Source organism: Podarcis muralis, chromosome 6 (genome assembly GCF_964188315.1).
Source record: "Podarcis muralis chromosome 6, rPodMur119.hap1.1, whole genome shotgun sequence".
In the NCBI taxonomy this organism is placed as follows: Eukaryota; Metazoa; Chordata; class Lepidosauria; order Squamata; family Lacertidae; genus Podarcis; species Podarcis muralis.
This window is the reverse complement of record NC_135660.1, coordinates 87763674-87786181: the sequence shown is the minus strand read 5'-3', so window position 1 is coordinate 87786181 and position 22508 is coordinate 87763674. Positions and strand designations below refer to the sequence as shown.

Sequence of the window (22508 nt, the reverse complement as noted above, 5' to 3'; positions counted from 1 at the left end):
GGGCATGGTAGGAGTCAGTTTTAGTGACGCTAAGGAAAGGGAGCTGGAGATCGACTGCGATCTACCAAAACCTCGTGGGGATCTACCAGTAGATCACGATCGACCTGTTGGACATCCCTGATATAGGGGAAGACCTTGAGTTAGACTTCTAGACTCCAGCCTTTGTAGAAGAACTGGCAATTGAGATTCCAGGGAAGGTATTTGCCAGTGCATTCCTATATAATCAGCATTCATTGATGCCACAGTGCCACTTCTGCCAATAAACATAGCTGTGACAACCACAGAGGAAGCTACGAGACATGATTAGAAAAAAACTACACCAATTTTCCAAAGCAAGCGTGGGACTGTGAACGAGGAGAGGGGCTCATATTACTAGATGGTATCCAGACCTGAGAAATCATGCTAGGATACTAGTCTTGATGTATGACAAAATCTAGAGTTCTTCTAAACTCAGAATTATGTTGAGTGTACCAATGTAGATTTCAAACACAAAATTCTAGACATATATAGCCTTGGCACAATGAAAGCATAGTGTTAATTTAATTAATTCATGTCATCACTCTTTCCTCTCCTGATCACATGACCCCTACTGACCCATTGCCCCATCTTCCCATCCAGTTCTTCATAACATATTCTCCACTTCTGTATCAAGCTGGTACCCACATGCGGAAGCTACGGATTGCAACCTACTCCTGTCCCAGTTGTCCATGTCGAAAAATTGTTGAGTCAGGCAGACTCAAGCTACAGCCAGTTCTCTCCATGCAAACTGTATCTAACCAGGCTCCAAAGAAACAGCAGTCTGGAGGAGCCCCATGCGTAGTTCTGAGAGTCAGCCCTCAGGCCACACTGGATGAAGCGGAAGAGAATTCTGTCCCCCCGAGAAAGAGTAAGAAAAGGGCCGCCTTAATTTCCAGGTGTTTATTTCTCAAAAAAGCACGGCGAGAGAAGATGCTTTGCTGCAAGGCCACACCACGTCACCTGCCAACACGGCATATTGGAAACTTCCACGTTCACAAATGAAGCAATTTTCAGAGCACAGAAGGGACTTGCTCAATAGGGAAGGAGGTACAGAACTGCCCAGTTAAGCAACTGCAGGGCCCTGGCTGAAGCCATTAACAGCAGCTTCTACTGATAGTTTTCTGTAAAACGAGGGACAAAAATAGTAAAGAGCAACAGATTCTACAAGAAGGGGAAGATGTCTCAGCCTCAAACAAAGGGGGGGGGAGGGACCACTGTTCCTTAGAGTGCCCACATGACTCTCTCCAATGGTAGTTTTGTAGTATTTTGTAAAGTCCAGTTTTCTTCAGAGAAGAAAGTCATGTATTCTCGAAGAAAAGTCCTTTCACGCAACACACTTCTTTCACCGTTTCTCCAGCTTTTTGTACTTTGCTTCTGCGGAAGACAAACACACAGCCATTAGGGAGAGCAAACTCCCTTTCAGTTATGAACCCAGGACCTATGTCACAGCCTCGTGTAGTGACACTTCGACAGAGACTGAACATCCAGAAGCTGTTTTCAGTGGCTAGCACATTGCCCGGGTTCCGCTCACCTCTTTCAATTTCAAAAAGTTCTCCACAGATGGAGTATTCTGGCTATTGCGATAATATGATTCAGGGTACATTTTACCACTTTGTAGTGTCAGTCATGCCCTGTACTATTTAAGAAACCTGAGTGGGACGCTCTGGAAATCCATTAGTGCACAACAGCAACCTCCACAGATACCGCCTTTTTCGCTCTATAGGACGCACCTTTTCTCCTCCAAAAATGAAGGGGAAATATTTGTGCGTCCTATGGAACGAATGCAGGCTCCTTGGCTTCAGCGAAAGCAACATGAAACCTCCAAAGCGCAGAGGGAGCAATCCCTCCGCGCTCTGGAGGCTACGCGTTGCTTTCACTGAAGCCTGGAGAGCGAGAGGGGTCGGTGCACCCCTCTCACTCTTCAGGCTTCAGGGATAGCCGCCTGAAGCCTTTGGAGCGCAGCGGGACCTTGCGCTGCGCTCCAAAGGCTTCGGGGTTAGCTGCGCAAAGCCTCCGCAGGGCAGCGGGGTGAAGGCACCCTGCTGCCCTGTGGAGGCTTGAAAGGCTGTCCCCGAAGCCAGAACAGAGAGACGGAGCGCTGTGCAGCGTCTCGCTGTTCTAGCTTGAGGATGCCGGGGCTTTATGGGGAAACCCTGGGCTTCCCCCTTCAGCCCCGACACTGATTTGATTCAGAATATTTTTTACTTGTCTTCCTCCTCTAAAAACTAGGTGCGTCCTTTGCTCGGGTGCGCCCTATAGGGTGAAAAATACGGTATATCACGTTCCAAAAGGGTAAAAAAAACTTGTCAGGGTTCATGGAGGCGATGCAACCCCCCTCCTTGTGGAAAAGGGGTAAAATAGGCACCGTTTCTGTATACTTTCGAGCAATGTCACAAGTACTTACCAAGTTTCTTTGAATATGCATCTAGCTTGTATGCGGCCTGTTCCAATGCTGCCACCTGCTCTTCAATCAGATTGATTTGCTCCAGATACGGCTGAAGTCCGGCATCTTGGAGGAAGTGAGAGGTGAGGGCAGGGAAAAAACAATAAGGATTAGTTGCTGACTCACTGAAGGCGTACCACTTGTGTCACCTCTTCGGTCACTAGATTTGTATATTTGCAAAACTGTCAAACTGCAAAATAAAAATAAGAATGGAATGATTACGCAGCTGAGCCCAGGTAGCCGAGTATTGTCTACTCTGACGGGAAAAGGCTCTCCAGGCCTCCCCAGTATAGTCATCCAAAATCCTTTTCAATGCTGTATTTACTCGAGTCTAATGCGCCATCAAAGGGACGCGGGTGGCGCTGTGGGTAAAAGCCTCAGCGCCTAGGGCTTGCCAATCGAAAGGTCGGCGGTTCGAATCCCCGCAGCAGGGTGCGCTCCCGCTGCTTGGTCCCAGCGCCTGCCAACCTAGCAGTTCGAAAGCACCCCCGGGTGCAAGTAGATAAATAGGGACCGCTTACTGGCGGGAAGGTAAACAGCGTTTCCGTGTGCGGCTCTGGCTTGCCAGAGCAGCGATGTCACGCTGGCCATGTGACCTGGAAGTGTCTCCGGACAGCGCTGGCCCCCGGACTCTTGAGTGAGATGGGCGCACAACCCTAGAGTCTGTCAAGACTGGCCCGTACGGGCAGGGGTACCTTTACCTTTACCTAATGCGCCATCAAATCTAATGCGCACCTCAATTTTCAAAACCTTGAAACAAAAGAAAAAAGGATTCACTGGCGCTGAATGCAATGCTCATCGGCAAAAAGTGCACTCATTACAACAATTTGGACTCTTTATAACAAGATTACAAAGCTGAAAATGAACGAACTGAAGCTAAAATCTTATGTTCATTTTTCACATGGTCTCATCCTCATCTGAAGACTGAAAAAAATTAAGCCACACTTCCCCTGCCCGCCCTCCTAATATTCTTCTGTGGGCCAATTCTCCAGTCTTCAGAGAGTTGCTGGAAGTGGGAAGGCAGAGAAAGGTCCTCCTTTCCTTCCACTCCGCAGACAATTTTCCCTGTACCCCCTTTCCTTCATATTACATATAATTTTACAGCACAACAACACATAATACAGGTCTACACAACCTGTCACTCAATGATCCCACTACAAAATTTGTTTAGATTTTAAGTGCCACTGTAAGAGTCTGAAGTAGATAACACTTTAAAATGCCTTACTTAAACCACCATAAACTAACCAAAGTCTGCCAGGCTTTGGGAAGGAGCTGGCTGGCTTAGGGAGGGAGGATGCTCAGACGGGTCCAAGAGCCCTTCTGCCACCTTCCCAAAGCCAGGCAGGCAGGCTTTGGGAAGGAGGCAACAGGGCCAGCCACCTCCTTCCCAAAGCCAAGGACGCCCCCCACATTGCCCTTGCAAGCCACTGCCGTCTAGTATACAGTGGTACCTCGGGTTACATACGCTTCAGGTTATATATGCTTCAGGTTACAGACTCTGCTAACCCAGAAATAGTACCTCAGGGTAAGAATTTTGCTTCAGGATGAGAACAGAAATTGTGCTCTGGCGGCACGGCAGCAGCAGGAGGCCCCATTAGCTAAAGTGGTGCTTCAGGTTAAGTTTCAGGTTAAGAAGGGACCTCCGGAACGAATTAAGTACCGTATTTTTCGCCCTATAGGGTGCACTGGCCCATAGGGCGCACCTCGTTTTTTTGGGGGGGGGAGTTAAAAAAAATTATTCCCCCCCCCAGCCGCGGGGCTGGGGCGGGGGAAGCCCGAGCTTCCCCCGACCCCAGCCCTCAGAACAGGCTGCTATTCGCAAGGCTGCTATCCTGCTTCGGGCTGCAGGCTGCTGCTCGCATCTGCGCGAAGCACGGGGCACGCTCCGTGCTTCGGGCTGCAGGCTGCTGCCTGCAAGCCTTGTGAGCCCGGCGGGCACTCCCGCCGGGCTCGTAAGGCTTGCGGATAGCTTCCTGAAGCCTGGAGAGCGAGAGGGGTCGGTGTGCACCGACGCCTCTTGCTCTCCAGGCTTCAGCAAAAGCCTGCATTCGCCCCATAGGACGCACACACATTTCCCCTTCATTTTTGGAGGGGGGAAAGTGTGTCCTATAGGGCGAAAAATACGGTACTTAAGCTGAGGTACCACTGTATTTCAAATTAAAAGCATATCATACATTACAAGTACATCACACAAGGCAACAAAAATCTAACCCAAACATGTTGGGTTTAAAATAAAAAAAGGATTTTTTTTTGGAAAGCACAAGTTCAAGAAAGGAAGTTTAATCCCCAAATACCTCCCCTTCTCAACAGACCCTTTCTGATATTGCTCCAGCTTCCTAGACTCGCCAACCATCCTAATAACATTGGGATTATTGGGATGTTATTGCCAAGTACAGTCCCCTCCCCCATAACCCTTACATGCCACTAATACCTAAGCCCACTCTTAACTTTTGCTTCTGCCGAAAGACTTTTAAATAAATTCTTACCTGCTTCCCACCCCAATATGACTCCAACATCCATCGTGCCCACCCATTCAGGACAATACTTAGCAACTTCACACTGCACATTTTGCATTCAGAGAGGACTGCCTGTGCAAACATTTCACTAATTAACTGCTGCAAGTTTCCCCTCTGCAAAAGTTCTCTGGTGGCGCACGGTCTTATCTGAATTATTATTTTTTATCGTATTTTTATACCACGCCCTGTGACTGGACATAGATCCAACCTATAATCCAAACATATTACAAGACACAAATGAAAGTATCTCTCTACTTACATTTCTGATTCAAATCTTTCAGGTTTCGACTTATGTTTATTGCAATATCTTTCATTTCCAGGTACTTCAAACTAGTCAGTTTGTTCATGTTTTCCAGGAGTTTGTAATCTTCACTAGTGGCTTTAAAATGAAAGAGAAAAAAAGAAAGGAGGGGGGGGAGAGACAGCTTTAAAAATATAAATTATTTACAAGATGCCATTTTAACCTCAGTTAAAATTCAATGGAATAGCACAATAGGCTCACCCCTCTCTCAAGTTGACCACTCCTCTTACTATTTTAAACATGGAATTTAAACGCCAGATCAAATTTGATTGAGCAAATTAGTTGTCTGCTGCTTGGGACAGTAGTAGTAGTAGTAGTAATAATAATAATAATAATAATAATAATAATAATAATTTTTATTTATACCCCACCCTCCCCAGCCAGCCAAGGTCAGGCTCAGAGCGGCTTACAAGCAATAATAAAAACAAGTTGAATTAATACAACTTAAAAACAAGATTAAAATACAACATTAAAATACTGAAACATTAAAATATTAAAATGTAGCCTCATCGCAGGAGGAGAAGGAAAGGAAAAAAGAAAGAGAGGGAGGGAATCAAATTGGCTCCAAGCCAAAGGCCAGGTGGAACAACTCTGTCTTACAGGCCCTGCGGAAAGAAATCAGATCCTGCAGGGCCCTGGTCTCATGAGGCAGAGCGTTCCACCAGGCCGGAGCCAGTGTTGAAAAGACCCTGGCTCTGGTTGAAGCTAATCTAACTTCCTTAGGGCCCGGGACCACTAGGGTGTTGCTATTTATGGACCTTGAGGCTCTCCGTGGGGCATACCGGGAGAGGCGGTCCCATAGGTACGAGGGTCCTAGGCCGTGAAGGGCTTTAAAGGACAAAAGTAGGACCTAAACCAGTGGATTCAAGTTATAAGAAGGGGGGGGGGGAGTTTAGATTAAACACCAAGAAGAGCTTCTTGGTGGCACCAGCTGTTAACAGACTGCCTCAAAAGAAGGTGAAGGCTCCTTTGTCTGGTGGTTATCTAACCTCTGCCTCTATCAGGGAACTGTACAGCGCAAGAGTAGCATCAGCAGGGAGCTGGATTCCTACTCTACGACCATGCTCAATCAAATTTCAGCTTAATAAACCACGATGATAACAAGCTTTATACACCCTTTGCTTCTGCTTCATCCCTCCCTTTGTGCAATTGAGAGAACAAGTCAGGAAGCCACAGTTAATTACAACTTCCGCTTATAGTGAATGGCTTCCAAACAAGACAAAATCCAGAAACTAATTGGTTTTATTTTCAGTTTGGAAGCCATTGAGTAAAGGGTCTCAGCTGAAATGTAACCAGATATGTAAACCGTGGCTGCCTACCTTGTTTCACCGCACAAGCAAAGGTATGAGCAAAAGAACTCTATATGGATGCCTGGCACCCATGCATATTTCAGCACATTTATGATTTAGGAACGATAGTAAAGGCCTCTTTTTTCACTGCAATCCCCCAGACATGCATTCATGAATCATGGGGAGCCAGAAGAAAATTAAAAGTGTGTTGCATCCAGCACTGTGCAAGTAGTACTGTACTCTGCTCATGCAATGGGACTTCACCCTTTGCTCCTCTCTCTGCACATCCCCAATCTGCTCAAGGAAAGGACACTCAACCTCTGGAACGTATTTTGAGGGTATGAGGGGCCTTAGGGGAGAGGAGGGGAAAGTTCCATTGTGCAAGCAGAAGTCTGTTGCACAAGCAGAACAGCAACTTTCTGGGAGTTTCCTAGCAAAGCCATGCTACATGGATCAACTCTACTCCTTTGTGTGATATAGTGACATTCCTGGAAAACATGGGAATCTTAGAGCTGAGCTGATATATGTGGCTGGTTTGAGAATTTTTTTATGAAATGCTAATTCTACTTGGGGGAGGTAGAAGACACAAGACTCTGGAGCAGGGGTCAGCAAACTTTTTCAGCAGGGGGCTGGTCCACAGTCCCTCAGACCTTGTGGGGGACCGGACTATATTTTTTTGAGGAGGAAATGAACGAATTCCTATGCCCCACAAATAACCCAGAGATGCATTTTAAATAAAAGCACACATTCTGCTCATGTAAAAACACCAGGCAGGCCCCACAAATAACCCAGAGGTGCATTTTAAATAAAAGGACACATTCTACTCGTGTAAAAACATGCTGATTCCCAGATCATCTGCGGGCAGGATTTAGAAGGCGATTGGGCCGCATCCAGCCCCAGGCCTTCGTTTGCCTACCCATGTTCTGGGCGTTCTCACTTGGAAGCAAGCCCCACAGGACTCAGCAGGCCTCTCTGGCATGGAAACTCCCCAATGATACTGCAATGTGTTATATTTAATATAAACTTACCTGTCAGTTCACCTGTTAGGTAAATGGCCATTTTGTTGAACATATCCTTGCAAAGTTCATTGATATCTGCTTCGGCTGGTTCTGTTGCTTCTTCTGCTGTTTCAACAGCAGGATCCTCTGTTCAGATTTTTTTATATATAAAAGAAAACAGGGAAACAAGAGTTTAGCTGCTTACCAGCTGTATCCGCTGACGCAAAATCTTTGACATGTAGCACAATACCAACAACAGCAGACTTGTTTAGTTTGCAGCCTCCATCTGGGCAACAGCCTGAAAGCTGCACAGGATATATCACTGCGGGGAGGCACTCATACTGGTATAAGTGATGTATCAATACACTGCCCTACCCCTCACAGGGTGGTTGTTGTGTGGGGGGGGGGGGTTAAATGAAGAGACGAGAGAACAACAAACACCACTTTGTGTCCTGTGGAGGGGGGGGAAAGGTGGCATTTTTTAAAAAACATATTGCATGATCCAGGCAAGGCTGGGAGAGATTCTCTCTCTCTGTGTGTGTGTATATATATATGTGTATATGTGTGTGTGTGTGTGTGTGTTGTGGCATTGGAAGGGACCCTAAGGATCATCTAGTCCAACTCCTTGCTATGCAGGAATTTGCAGGGATTATTATTATTAATTGAATTTATATACTGCCCTATACCCGGGGTCTCAGCGCGGTTGACAGAATAAAATCAAGATTTTGTTGTATATAAAACCACAAAACTCATAATAAAAACAAAAACAACCCAATAGCCCGCTAAGGATCATCTAGTCCAACTCCTTACAACGCAGGAATTTGCAGGGATTATTATTATTAATTGAATTTATATACCGCCCTATACCAGGGGGTCTCAAGGCAGTTGACAGAATAAAATCAATAATAATATAAATAAAAACAACCCAATAGCCCCCCCCCAAAAAAAAAACCACACATTTTAATAGGTCACAGGACTGAACCCGCGACCTGGGCGTTATCAGCACCGCTGCTGCCAGCCCGTGTAGGCAGTACTGAGGTAGGTGGGCCCAATGGGTCCGTCTCGGTACATGGAGTCCCCTCACACACCCCTTGCTGGGGTGACAGTTGGGAAAGCCCCTCCTCCTTGGAACCACGTGACCAGAGGCCCCACCCACTCCATCTTACGCTTGGGGCCTTGTCGCCGGGCCTCCGAGGCCTCCTCAGGCGGGACAGCGGCGGCGGCGGCGGCGGCGGCAGCCATCCCAAACCCACCTCCCCCTCCCCCACTTCCGCCGCTTGGGAAAAAAACACACCACAGGTTACTTCCGGTTTCCGCCTTATGCACCGCTTCCGCCGCTCGCTGCGCATGCGTCAGGAGCAATCGCGTCGGGCGGTTCGGGAAAGAGGTTAGTGTGTGCGCGTGCGTGCGTCATGTGGTCTCTTCCCTGTCCACGGATTGGGTGAGGTTTCGTCCGCAGACGACATAATGGTTATTTGGGTAGAGGGAGCTCCTTTATCTTCGGAGCGGGCTTCCGGGTATGCTTGGTGCCATTTCACTCCCCATCACCTGAAGCGGGTTGAAGAAGTTCTCAAATGAGGGACGTCATCTCACGAATCTCCCGCCAGCCCTTGAGGGAGAGACTCTTAACCTAAGGGTCGTGGGTTCGAGTCCTACCTTAGGCAAAAAAGTTGGGGTTGGACTACATGACCCTCGGAACCAGTGCCGCATTTACATATGAGCTAAACACACTCTAGCTTAGGGCCCCACTCTCTTGGGGCCCCCAAAAAATGTAAAGGGAAAAAAACAACTGGATGTACATTTCCAAAATAAAAAACAAATAAAATAAATAAAACCTACATACAGCAAGTGTGTTTTGTGTTTTGTAGGCTCCTGTGATGTAAGTCATGGGCCCCGCCTGCTAGCCTGCTCCCTAAAATATCACTGGTTTGCTATTATAATTTCATGTTATAGCAAGTTTCTAGAGACCAAATTAAGAATCTTTGTAAATTGTATTTCTAAAGGAACTTTGTTATTGCCAAATGCCAACGTGTTTGCATTAAGTTTATTATGAAGAAAAAATCATTTTAAGTTAGAGCTTAACTATTTCACTATTACTAAACTTCTTAATTGTATTTCAGTTCAACAATTACTTTGATAAAATACATATTTTGTTATGGGCAAATGGCTTTAGATACCTATTACGTCCATAAATCACCATATAGCATATATTCAACACAAAAAAACAGTGACAAATTGTTGTTGACAAAGGACAGCTGGACATATAAGGGGCCCCATTACCTTAAATAGCTTAGGGCCTCATAAAACCTAAATCCGGCTCGGAACCCCTTTCAGCTACCATCCTTGCATGAGGTCCAGGCAGGATTAGCTCAGTCATTAAGCCATGTCAGAGATGACTACAAGTGCCAGGCAGACCTTTTTCACAAACATTATTTTAAACATTTTTTTCAACTCATTGCAAATCATTTCCCAGAATGCTTTTGTTATTTTGCATGTCCACCACATGTGGTTTGTTTGTGAAAAAACCAGAGGCTTTTTTTACTAGGCATTTGAGATGCAGAGATTCCGAAGTGACAGCAGCACAAATGCTACTGGCCTAGAGACGGAAAGAAGACAAAGTTCTGACCAGAGACGAATGGCTGATGAAGATGATGGACTATGGCGAAATGGACCGGGAAAATCAGAAACCAGGAAGCGAAGAACTTTAAGAAGGAATGGGGGAAATTTACAATGTATTTAAGAGAACATTGTAAACAACTAAAAACTTTGGCAGGTTTGAGTAATGCTTGTAATGCACAAAAAACAATGGTAAAAATGGATTTTTAAAAATAATAATAGAGAAAATAAGGGAAGCAGTTGAAAATAGATTAATAATGGTCTTCTTCTTCTTCTTTGGCGATCACTCGTAGCCGAGTAAGATTGTCTTCCATAAACACGGTTTTAACAATGAGTCCATAAGTGACGGTGGAGGACAATTCTGGATCCACACGTCCTTCCACAGTGGGGACATTGGTTTCTGGGCGGGAGTTGATCACGGTGTGGATTTGCCAAGCATGCCTTCCTCTTGGCACGTTTCTCCCTTGCGTCCTGAGTTTGAGTGTCTTCAAAGCCCATGACACCTTTGGTAAAGGCTGTTCTCCAACTGGAGCTCTCGCAGCCCAGTGTTTCCCAGTTGTCAGTGTTTAGATTTGCCTTGAGACAGTCTTTAAACCTCTTTTGTTGACCACCAGCATTACACTTTCCATTTTTAAGTTCGGAAGGGAGGGCAGAGGGAAGTCAAAGGATTCAGAGAATCCTAAATGATTATGCTGATGTTTAATGTTTGAATTTAAATTTGTTATGTAAAACTTTATATATATAAAAATATTATATGTGTGTGTGTATACACACACACACACACACACACACACACACACACACACACAAACACATACTAAAAAACATGTGCCATGCAGACCAGCATTGCCAAGCAGCGACCACTTGGCTGTCAGAAACGATGCACGGGGCTTCCCCCCCCCCCCCCGCCAATAGCCTTTTTAGCCACATTGCGCAATCCTTTAGCAACTAAGTACAAATACCTGCAACAGTTGCCCGCTCTTCCCCTGTTTGACCTTCCCCTGTAGTTCCCTCCTCACAGCACAGACCTGACCTCTCATCTTTGCAAAGCAGCATGCAATAATAGATTATAACATGTCTGCATTTAGATGAGTTCTGGAATGAGGGGAGAATGGTGGCAGAAATTTAACTAGATTACAGCCTGCGATGGAGTTTGTGTGTGTGTTGGCTCTCTTTTGGTTTACTGTCTGTTTCCAAACTGACTGCTTATTTCCAGTGCCCTATATTTGTGTCTGTTATCCCAAAGTCAACCTCTCCTTCGCCGTCACCAATAAATAAGCAGTGTAGATGTATTATATTCAGCAGCCTTTATTCTTTAAGGCGATATATATTTTTCAACGTCAAAACAATAGACAAACATTGCACATTATGAAACAATAGATACTTTCCCGAGTTTTGAAACACAACAACGTAATGAAAGAATATTTACACCGGCAACACAAATGTGCATGTGGGTTTAACCCTGGAATGAATATGATTATTTACGTTCCACCAATCGGAAAAAGACTTAATTTTTAACCCACTAAAATATTGAACCCTGGATCGCAATCCAACATTAATTAAATGTTGGTTTGAAGACTATGATCCAACCCTATATGCCTATACCTAGTCCTGAGACTAGTGGTCTCAGATGAGGGTGTTTAATTCCAGCCAGCCAGCTCAGTGGAGGTTGGAGGAGCATCATGATGGCAGATGTGTGTCTAGATGCACATCTGTATCTATTTCCCATGTGCCCCAGAAGGCTCCTTTTATGCACATCTCTCAGTGAACCTAATACAGATAGACAAATGGTCTGTTTAGTCCAGGCTTCCTCAAGCTCGGCCCTCCAGATGTTTTGAGATTACAATTCCCATCATCCCTGACCACTGCTCCTGCTAGCTAGGGATCATGGGAGTTGTAGACCAAAAACATCTGGAGGGCCAAGGTTGGAGAAGCCTGGTTTCGTCCTTTGAAACCTAATTGCTACCTGAGCTCCTGTAACCAGAGGTTGACTGTAGGGTTTCATATTACATGCTCTCTAAAATCCTTCCGGCCTCCCCTCTTTCTCAGCGATCTTCTATGGCGATATTCTGCTAGTGCTGTGGCTTAAAATGGATCCCACATTATTTCTGATCGTTGTTCGCGAATTCACAAGAAAGAAAACGCACCAGAAAATGATCGAGGATATTCTCGAGTGCCCCTGAGAACGAGGTAGAAAAAATGGAAGGCTCATTTGGAAGGGAAGAAAACCTTTGAGTAACTGAAGATTTCAGCACGGCGCTAGGAACCTCATATGGTTTGGATTTGTGAAAGTTGGCTGTGCAATGGTGTCCCATAAAAGTCAGGAATACACTGCATTCCGTTATCAGAGCTAAATATGATCCTCAGTTCGGGTTGTGGATGTGTCTCTCAGGCTTCCTCTAGTCCTCTCTTACTGCATGGTTGCTCAGATTCCTCAGATTCATCTCACGTGTGTCTCAGCATGCTAGAACAAGTGGAGACTATGTTATAGGTGTTATATATTCCTTAGGAGAACTGCTCGGCTTTAGAATGAGTTGTTTCATCCTTTCTTTTGGTTTAAACCATAACCCATATTAATGTAAGGTATTATGGGAGGTCCTTACGTAGAATAGCGTGCGAGTTTGTCTTCCTGAGCAATGTTGTGCCCTGGGGCTAGTTTTTATATAAGGTTCTCTTGCAAGGATACTTAGGCTGTTGTATGTTGTCCTCACTTGGCAGGTAGTAAAATGATTTTCACACTGCACTTCCAACCAAGGAGAGGGCCTTTGATTTGATTTCTACTTCAGGAGTTTTAGCTGAACCTATAAAGACCTGCTCCCCTAAAGAAAGATCAACAACTTTGGTCTGCCCCCTGCCACCCACCCCTGATCACTGCCAACCCCCCGCCCCCCAGGAGTAGATCGCAGTCTCTTGGGAGTTGGACGTCACTGGACTAGAGGAAACCTCAGGGTCCCTTCCATCTCTATGATTCTCTGAACTAAGCAACTACTTACCTATAATGTCATCTAGGGTGCACACCCGGTTTGGTAATCTGTTGCTGTTATGTACAGTACCTCTTAACCTGAAGCTGTTCTTAACCTGAAGCACCACTTTAGCTAATGGCGCCTCCTGCTGCTGCTGCTGCACCGCCAGAGCACGATTTCTGTTCTCATCCTGAAGCAAAGTTCTTAAGCCGAGGTACTATTTCTGGGTTAGCAGAGTCTGTAACCTGAAACGTATGTAACCCGAGGTACCACTGTACTAAGCTAGGATCCTATAACAATAGGCAAGTAGGATCCTAGAATGTATTTTTTTTAAAATATTTTTTATTAGTTTTACAACATTTTTATAGACAATACAAACAAATAAAGAAACAAACAAACATGTATAATTTCCTCTCCTTTTTTTCATAGACCTCACTTCTCTGACTTCCCCAAACCTCCCCTTTCTACATCCCAATTTCCAAACTTGTTTCAGCAAACCCTAAATTTAATTTTAACAAATTTATCTCTTATTGTTCTTTTCTTTTACTTAATCTTTTGTCGCTGTAATCTCCTTTTCTTACAAAAACCTCAACATTTTAACATTCATCCAATTTGTAGTATTTCTTGAGATAAGCTTTAAATTTCTTCCAATCCTCCTCCGCCGTCTCTTTCCCCTGTTCACGGATTCTGTCGGTCATTTCAGCCAGTGTCATATAGTCTATCACTTTCATCTGCCATTCTTCCAGAGTGGGTAAATCTTGGGTCTTCCAATACTTTGCGATGAGTATTCTTGCTGCTGTAGTAGCGTACATAAAAAAAGTTCTGTCTTTCCTCGACACCAATTGGCCAACGATGCCCAAAAGAAAGGCCTCTGGTTTCTTAAGAAAGGTCACATTTGAGTACCTTTTTTATTTCATTATATATCATTTCCCAGAAAGCCTTAATCTTCGGGCACGTCCACCAAAGGTGGTAGAAAGTACCTTCAGTTTCTTTACACTTCCAACACTTATTGTCAGGCAAGTGATATATTTTTGCTAGCTTGACTGGGGTCATGTACCACCTATAAATCATTTTCATAATATTTTCCTTTAAGGCATTGCATGCCGTAAATTTTATACCGGTGGTCCACAACCATTCCCAGTCAGCAAACATAATATTATGACCAATATCCTGTGCCCACTTAATCATAACTGATTTAACTGTTTCATCTTGTGTATTCCATTTCAGCAATAAGTTATACATTCTTGACATATTCTTAACATTGGGTTCTAGCAGTTCTGTTTCTAATTTTGATTTCTCCACCTGGAAGCCAATTTTCCTGTCTTGTTTATAAACCTCCATTATTTGATAATAATGGAGCCAATCTCGTACTTTTGTTTTTAGTTTCTCATGGCTCTGTAATTTCAATTTATCCCCTTCTTGTTCCAAAATTTCCCAATACTTTGGCCACCTGGCCTCCATATTAAGTTTTTTCACCGCTTTAGCCTCCAAAGGTGACAACCACCTTGGAGTTTTATTTTCCAACAGATCTTTATATCTAGTCCAAACATTATACAATGCTTTTCTGACAATATGGTTTTTAAAGGCCTTATGCGCTTTAACCTTATCATACCATAGATATGCATGCCAACCGAGTACGTTATTAAAACCTTCTAAATCCAAGATATCTGTATTCTCGAGGAGCATCCACTCTTTCATCCAGCAGAACGCTGCTGATTCATAGTACAGTTTTAAGTCTGGCAGGGCAAATCCCCCTCTTTCCTTTGCATCCGTTAATATCTTAAATTTTATTCTGGGCTTTTTGCCCTGCCAGACAAATTTCGAAATATCCTTCTGCCACCTCTTGAAACAGTCCATCTTGTCAAGAATTTGCAATGTTTGAAACAAAAATAACATTCTAGGCAATACATTCATCTTTATAGCTGCAATTCGGCCTAACATTGAAAGCTTCAAATTCGACCATATTTCCAAATCCTTTTTAATTTCCGACCAACATTTCTCATAATTATCTTTAAATAAATTCAAATTCTTAGATGTCATATGAACCCCTAAATATTTCACCTTCTTAACCACCGTCAGGATCCTAGAATGTAACAACTGATTGGCTGGCAGGAAAAGACCAGTCAGGCTCCAGGAGGAAGTTAATCAGCCTATTAGGCTGGTAGGATCATAGAATGCAACAACTGATTGGTTTGCAGGAGAAGACCAATCATGCTCCAGGAGGGAAGCAGAATCAGCCAATCAAACAGGACTCATTGTGTAAATAATGTATATAAAAGCCTGAGGTTTGGGGGGCAATTCAATCACTGTTTTACAAGCTGCAATAAAGAGCATGAAATCACTACAGGACTCTGAGTATATCTCAGTTGTTGTTTTTTTATGACAACTGTCTCTCACCTGTGTGTTTTAAATAATAAAACCTAACCTTTGGGTTAAGTAAACTTATATTAACCACACGCATAAAGGGATTATCCACACTTAAATTTTGCCCCACTCTTTCCAGACAGAAATCTGCACCTTAACACTCCCTGTCCAAGCATTGTTGTTGTTGTTTTGTCCCAAGCTTCCCCCAAAGAAAGCTGCTCTTTAAAGCTGAATTGGAGCAAATGTCAATTTGGGTTTTACGTGTGTTGACATTTGCTCCAAATGAGTTTTAAAGAGTGAATTTTTGAGGGGAAAGCTTAGGAACGGGGAGGGTGGGAGGGTGCTCGAATATGAAGCTTTTAGACCCTCCAAGCGTCCCTATTTACCAGGGACGATTCTGGATTTACAGAAGCTATCTCAGTTTCTGATTTGATCCCGGAATGCTCTGTTTTCCCTTAGGACGTCCCTATTTCCATGGGAGAAATGTTGGAGGGGATGGAGTAGAACGTTTCTGTTTTCATTAGAGAAATCTTGAAGGGCATGAGATGGTGTCTGGGAGGAGTGTAGGAAAGGTTAAGTGTGGATAAGCCTTCAGTAAACACACAGGTTAATGATCTCCTGGGCTTATCTCACACAGACACCAATGCCTTTGTCAATAGGCACACGGGAAGCTGGCCTACAGAGAGTCAGATCACTGGCTGGTTTAGGTTGGTGTTGCTCTCACTGACTGGTAGGGCTTTGTTGTAAACAAAATTGCCCTTTTCCCTTATGGGGTATCCAAGAGCCCATATAGAGTCCTTACATAGGTTCCCTATTGGTAGGAGAGAATAACAGAGGCCAACCAGAGAATACTGAGAAGCAAAGCAGCTAGTAAGCTTGATCTTTATTGATCTATTGCAACAGGGTGCTCCCCTCAACCGCAGGAGAGGAGGAGGAATAAAAAAAAAAATGGTGTGCAAGGCCTTATAAAGACTTTTGAAATTGCCCCCCCTGTAGATCAAGACCACCCCCAGAAACATCATACATACATCACAGAAGGGGTGTAACCTAAGACCACCCCTCAGATACATCACACCTACATCACAGAAAAGGCAGTCTAAAACAGAAATTTTAATGTTGTTTTTCTCCTGTTGTTGTTTATCTCCTGTCTGGCAGGTTACTTGATTGGATTGCCTGGGGAGCCCGGCCATTCTTTTGTAGTGATAAATACTTAGTTCCTGGGTCAGGTCACAGGCTCACACCTTATTCAAACACAGACATACCTTAAGACAGGATTTGTGAAGGAAAAGACAATGGGGAGGCTTTCCCACTTTGACCTTGCAGAGAAACATTTGCTCAGTTTAGGAATCAAAATGGCTTCAGGTCGGTCTTCCTGTGCTGATCTATGTACGTGCAGTTATGAACATTACCATATATCTAAGACCTCAAAATTCCTATCACAGCTTCTCCAGGATTTTTTACAGGAGTCTTTTCCTAACCCATCTCTGGCACAAGTGGCTGGTGTGGTTTGGTGGAGCAGTCCTTCCAACACTAGTATTACCGTAGCTTACCTGGTTTGGGCTGCAGGGGAGCCAATCCAGGAAAGCTACGGCAACACTGGTGTCAGGAAGGCAGCTGTGAGATTCGGCTGGCAAAGTTATTTAGAAAGGGGGGGGGGGTGAGAATTCCTAGGTGCTGGGTGGTTTGGGGTTGCCAGCTTGCAGAAATGTAACCCAGTACAACTGGAGCCATTAAGAATTTCCATTGTTCTGTGGAATTATAGTGGGTGCTAGCAGCGCCGGATTTACGTATAAGCTAAACAAGCTATAACTTAGGGCTCCACTCTCTGGGGGGGGGGGGGAATTTAAAGGAAAAAAAACCTGGATGTACATTTCCAAAATATAAGATAAAAAAACAATTAAAATAAAACCTACATTCAGCAACAGTGTTTTGTGTTGTGTAGGTAATGGGCCCTGCCTGCTAGCCTGCTCCCTAAAATATCACTGGTTTGCTCATTTCTCTATATAGGGTGCCTATATTCTGCATGTGCAAATGGCTTTAGATACCTATTAGGCCCATAAATTACCATATAGCATATATTCAACACACAAAACAGCGACAATTTGTTGTTGACAAAGGACAGCTGGACATATAAAGTGCCCCATTACCTTCAGTAGTTTAGGGCCTCAAGTTTAGGGCCTCTGAGACAATATAGTCCCCAATTTATTCACTGAATGATACATTTCTTTTTTTAAAATAAAATTTTATTTTTCACAATACAGTAAAAATAAAAAAACCAATCTAAATAAAGAATAATTAAAAGAGAGAGAGAAAGAAAGAAAGAAAGAAAGAAAGAGAAAAGAACTACAGTGGTACCTTGGTTCTCAAACTTAATCTGTTCCAGAAGTCCATTCCAAAACCAAAGCATTCCAAAACCAAGACACGTTTTCCCATAGAAAGTAATGCAAAACGGATTAATCTGTTCTAGACTTTTAAAAACAACCCCTAAAACAGCCATTTAACATTAATTTTACTATCTAACAAGACCATTGATCCATAAAATGAAAGCAATAAACAATGTACTGCAGTCCCACAATCAATCAATCAATCAATCAATCAGTAGCTGAACTGGGTTCCACACAGTCACCAAAACAAAATGAAAAAGCCACAAAAACGCAAAATAAATAGCAAAAACAGACAGACCTCAGCGTCACACTCAAATCGGAAGTGTAACACTCAAAATGGAGCATGTTCAGCTTCCAATAAAAATTTGCAAACCTGAACACTTACTTCCAAGTTGTTCAAGTACCAAGGCATTTGAGAACCAAGGTACCACTGTGGAAGAATCCTCTCTCAACGATATATCCTAACTTTTATCCCGTACGGAGAAGGATGCACCCTCCCATCTCTTTCTTTCGCAAGCCGACCTCCTCCTTTCCCTGCCTAGCACACAGCGTCTTTCACCTACTCTGCAATATCTTCACCTGCCTCCAATCTTACCATAATACAGTAAGAGAGAATATTAAAGGAAATAATCATAGAAGAAAAAGATAAAGAGAAGAAAAAGGGATAGCTCAAGAACAGATAAAAGTTACTTCCAGCTATCCACTTGCCAGTTGGACGTACAATAATTTTTGAACGATAAGTTTATTTAGGGGGAATTCAGCACAGCGCTAAGGAGATCATTCTGTCAGCATAAGTACCGTCTTTTTTGCTCTATAAGACTCACTTTTCCCCTCCTTAAAAGTAAGGGGAAATGTGTGTGCGTCTTATGGAGTGAATGCAGGCTGCGCAGCTATCCCAGAAGCCAGAACAGAAAGAGGGATTGCTGCTTTCGCTGCGCAGCGATCCCTCTTGCTGTTCTGGCTTCTGGGATTCAGAATATTGTTTTTCTTGTTTTCCTCCTCCAAAAACTAGGCGCGTCTTGTGGTCTGGTGCGTCTTATAGAGCGAAAAATACGGGATTTCTGCTGGCCTGATGGAACAGCCTTCCCTCTGCTCCGTCTGTGTTCTGTTTGGGGCAGGGGTGGGGGGTTTCCTCCTGACCCTCCAAAGCAGATTGATGGGGTGCATGAGGGGAGCGAGGAAGCCCCATTGCACAAGCAGGAGTCTTCCCACGAGCAGATCTGGGTGCTTGAATCTTGCCCTTCACCTTTTGGGAGGTCACTTCCCATAGCGCTCCTGAGGAAGGCAGCTAGCTTACGCTTGGAACGCACTAGGACTTTCAACCGGGAGTGCTTTCTCAAATAAAAACATACATTTTCTTAAGCACCGTTTTAGGTTCACCTCCTTTATTGATTTCCCCTTGCCCTCTGTTTTCTTTAGATTTATTATTTTTTATAAGATATTTATTAAGATTTTACAAAAGGCAAAAAATAAACAAAGATTTACAAAGAAAAGTAAAAAGAATAATACATAAACAAAGAATACAGTAATACAAAAATCTAAAAAAAGATAAAAGCACATAGTTAAAAGAAAAAGAAAAAAAGAAAAAGAAAAAAAGAAAAATTAAAAAAACAAATCCAATTTTTATATCTTTTGGTTCGTTTGCTAATTTCCTTGACTTCCACCCGCCTCCCATTTTTGTATTCCCATTTACATAATCAGTTCAGCAAATCCTTAACCTCTTTCATTTGCCTTGACTTTATATCTTAACATATTTATTCTTTATGTTATATTTATAACATATATATTCTTTAGATTTAACCGCTGCTGCCCTTTTTACCCAGGTGGAATCTAGAAACATATTAAAAAAAACGCTGCGAAAATGCTTTTAAAAAACCCACACATTTTGAAAAATATACAGATTTTGCCATAGCTCACGATGCCATCTAGTGTCACCTTTGCATAATGCACTTTACCACACACTTAAAACGTTTTCATTGCAGCTGAGTCCCCAGACTCAGTTTACAAAGTGCTCCCCCTTCCCCAAAGAAAACTAATTACAGATCTAAACAAATTTCCTGAGAAATATACAAGGTTAATCTCAACGTCAAAGTGAATGACAGAATTCCATATAAAAAAACCGAATCAGTTAAAACAAATCGCTTCCTTTACAAAAAAGATTAAATATCAGCAATGTAAAAAAATGTGGTTAGTGCAGTATGGTCCTCCCAGTTAATTGAAACAATGACTTTTTCTGGTTGGACCTAGGAAGATTTAAATGTCCGTCTTGTAGGTCATCTTTTCCGCATTAGGTGAACTTCTTCATGAACCGCAGTTTGGCATATGCTATCAGGAGGAAGATGACTGTCATACAGCTAAGAGCCACAATGTTCTCCCACATTGCCCAGTTGGTAGCCTCTATTCCCTGTCCGCAGAGGTATTGTTCGCCATAGCACCTGTCAAAAAGGATAGTACACACATTCAGAATGTTATTCATTAACTGAAGCAATGCTGCAGCGCTAGGAATACAACCCTTTCACTATTCCCAAGCACGGAAAACAAATGTTTGCTGATCCAAGGTTGCCATTGTGAATACACACAATTTCCCCCAAAGGCCAACTCTTGCTGCATTCTTCATTTCATTTTTACTGGGTATTTTCCTACCCCTTTATGCAGCTCTGACAATGCCCTCTGCAAATAATTTGTGGGAAATGAGCACCGGGAGAAGAGTTAGACCCTTTTTCATTGAATTCATAGAATCATGGTGTTATGTATTAAGATTAGCTGCAGTTCTGTATTGTTATGTATTAAGATTAACTGCTTCTGGCGAACCAGAGCAGCGCACAGAAACGCCGTTTACCTTCCTGCCAGAGCGATACCTATTTATCTACTTGCACTCTGACGTGCTTTCGAACTGCTAGGTTGGCAGGAGCAGGGACTGAGCAACGGGAGCTCACCCCGTTGCGGGGATTCGAACCGCCGACCTTCTGATCAGCAAGTCCTAGGCTCTGTGGTTTAGACCACTTCGCCACCCGCATGTTGAATGTTGAGGAGCCTTCTGTAGCCAAAATGTAGTAATCAACACACAAGGATGTGGCTTAGGGGAACTGAAATATTTTGTACAAGAACACAATGGCTTTAGGAGGGAAATTCTTGAGTGGGGCACAGTCCAGGGGGTAGATATGGATAAGTATTTCCCAGAAACCCAAGGCTTTTGACCCAAAGGTTTAGCCAACCCATTAATCCTATGAGTTTTAAACAATTTAATGTCTTCTCAAAAATAAGTCCAGTTCAACACAATGGATCTTACTCCCTGGTAAGTAATATAGGGCTGCAGTTTCAATCAGGTACTCTTTCTTTAAATCAGGAGACAGTCTTTATCAATAGTCTTTGTGAGTTTGGTTTCTGGGTTCTTTATATGGGACCTTGATGAGAGGGACTGTTCTTCCGTTACTGGAAATAAATGACTAGTTTTCAACAGAATTGTGAAGAACACACCATGACATGCATATCCTCAAACTGACGAGGATAGTAATTCTTCTGGAAGAGAATGTATGTGCTCCACCCACCTCCAGCTGGGATACTCACATTTCTCTGGTCTGAGGAGAACTTGGGGGACAGCTTTGCAATGGAAAGGGTTCTGTGGCGTTTGCACAGAATCGCAGGTCTCTAAACTCGTTGACTTCAAGGGCCTGTGTAGGAAGCCAGAGAGCAAAATAGAGCCACAATAATACCAAAAAGAGAATCTCCAAACCAGCCTGTTGTACCAACAGAATATTTGCTGATTTTAATACAGCCATGGTCAATCTGTGCAACTTTGTCTTTTTTTAAAAAATAATTTTTATTGGTTTTAACATATAAATTATAAAATGTACCACAGAACTTATCACTTATACCAGTGTTTTTCATCCTTTTTTGGGCAAAGGCACACTTGTTTCATGAAAAAAATCACGCGGCACACCACCATTAGAAAATGTTAAAAAAATTAACTCTGTGCCTATATTGACTATATATAAAGTAATTCTCTTGAATAGGAATAAAATAAACACAAAGAAAGTATTTTATAATTACTTTATTATGAAATAGTAAGTAAACAGAAATATGAAAAATTATAAAATACTTTATTTTAAAATCTTTCGAATTTTTCAATTTTTCCCACGGCACACCAGGCAACATCTCGCGGCACACTAGTGTGCAGCGGAACAGTGGTTGAAAAACACTGACTTATACAATCTTTTTAGACTTCCATCAGCACCTCTGATGATCCACCGTTTTATCCACTTCTTATGCATTTCTTAACTTTATATTGCCTTTACATCTCTTAACAAATCATCCTTCCCCTTCTCCATTTTTGCAATACTCCCAATAATACTCCTCACAAAACTTCTTGCAAACCTACAAACGCCGTCTGATCTTCACAAATACTTTTCAAATAGACAGTAAATTTACTCCAGTCTTCCGTGAATTTCTGGTCCCTCTGGTTTTGAATCCTTCCTGTGAGTTTATCTAGTTCTGCATAGTCCGTTAACTTCATAATCTGTGCAACTTTGTCAACAGCAAATATGCCTACACAGAGTTTCATGACTTCACAGCTTACAAGTATCAACATTTTATTTATTGTTCAGGTTGCTCCATTG

General features: G+C 43.1%; 2 protein-coding genes across 2 annotated transcripts in view; both read right to left on the bottom strand.

Annotated features, from left to right (window-relative positions):
* Positions 1–903: 903 nt before the first annotated feature.
* On the bottom strand, positions 904–8866 carry BLOC1S2 (biogenesis of lysosomal organelles complex 1 subunit 2). Its single transcript, XM_028728952.2, has 5 exons — positions 8732–8866; positions 7596–7712; positions 5237–5356; positions 2423–2527; positions 904–1392 (listed from the first exon to the last, which is right to left on the bottom strand). The coding sequence occupies exons 1-5, from the start codon at positions 8805–8807 to the stop codon at positions 1361–1363; spliced, it is 450 nt and encodes a 149-aa protein (XP_028584785.2). The 5' UTR covers positions 8808–8866; the 3' UTR covers positions 904–1360.
* Positions 8867–19736: 10870 nt separating this feature from the next.
* LOC114596996 (broad substrate specificity ATP-binding cassette transporter ABCG2-like) overlaps positions 19737–22508 on the bottom strand; it is a 35353-nt gene continuing 32581 nt past the window's right edge. The window contains exons 15-16 of the mRNA XM_077930692.1: positions 21460–21563; positions 19737–20327 (exon numbers count right to left, since the gene is read on the bottom strand). Coding sequence (XP_077786818.1) covers positions 20180–20327; positions 21460–21563 — 252 coding nt within the window. The 3' untranslated portion in view covers positions 19737–20179. The remainder of the gene's footprint in view (positions 20328–21459; positions 21564–22508) is intronic.

What these genes read in the sequence shown, in the direction of transcription:
- BLOC1S2 (XM_028728952.2), bottom strand. Translation starts at nt 8,807, where the DNA reads ATGGCTGCCGCCGCCGCCGCCGCCGCCGCTGTCCCGCCTGAGGAGGCC. An exon ending in CCGGCGACAAGGCCCCAAGC is followed by an intron (nt 7,713 to 8,731) that starts GTAAGATGGAGT and finishes AAATCTGAACAG; the next exon opens with AGGATCCTGCTGTTGAAACA. An exon ending in TGCATATTCAAAGAAACTTG is followed by an intron (nt 1,393 to 2,422) that starts GTAAGTACTTGT and finishes TGTCTTCCGCAG; the next exon opens with AAGCAAAGTACAAAAAGCTG.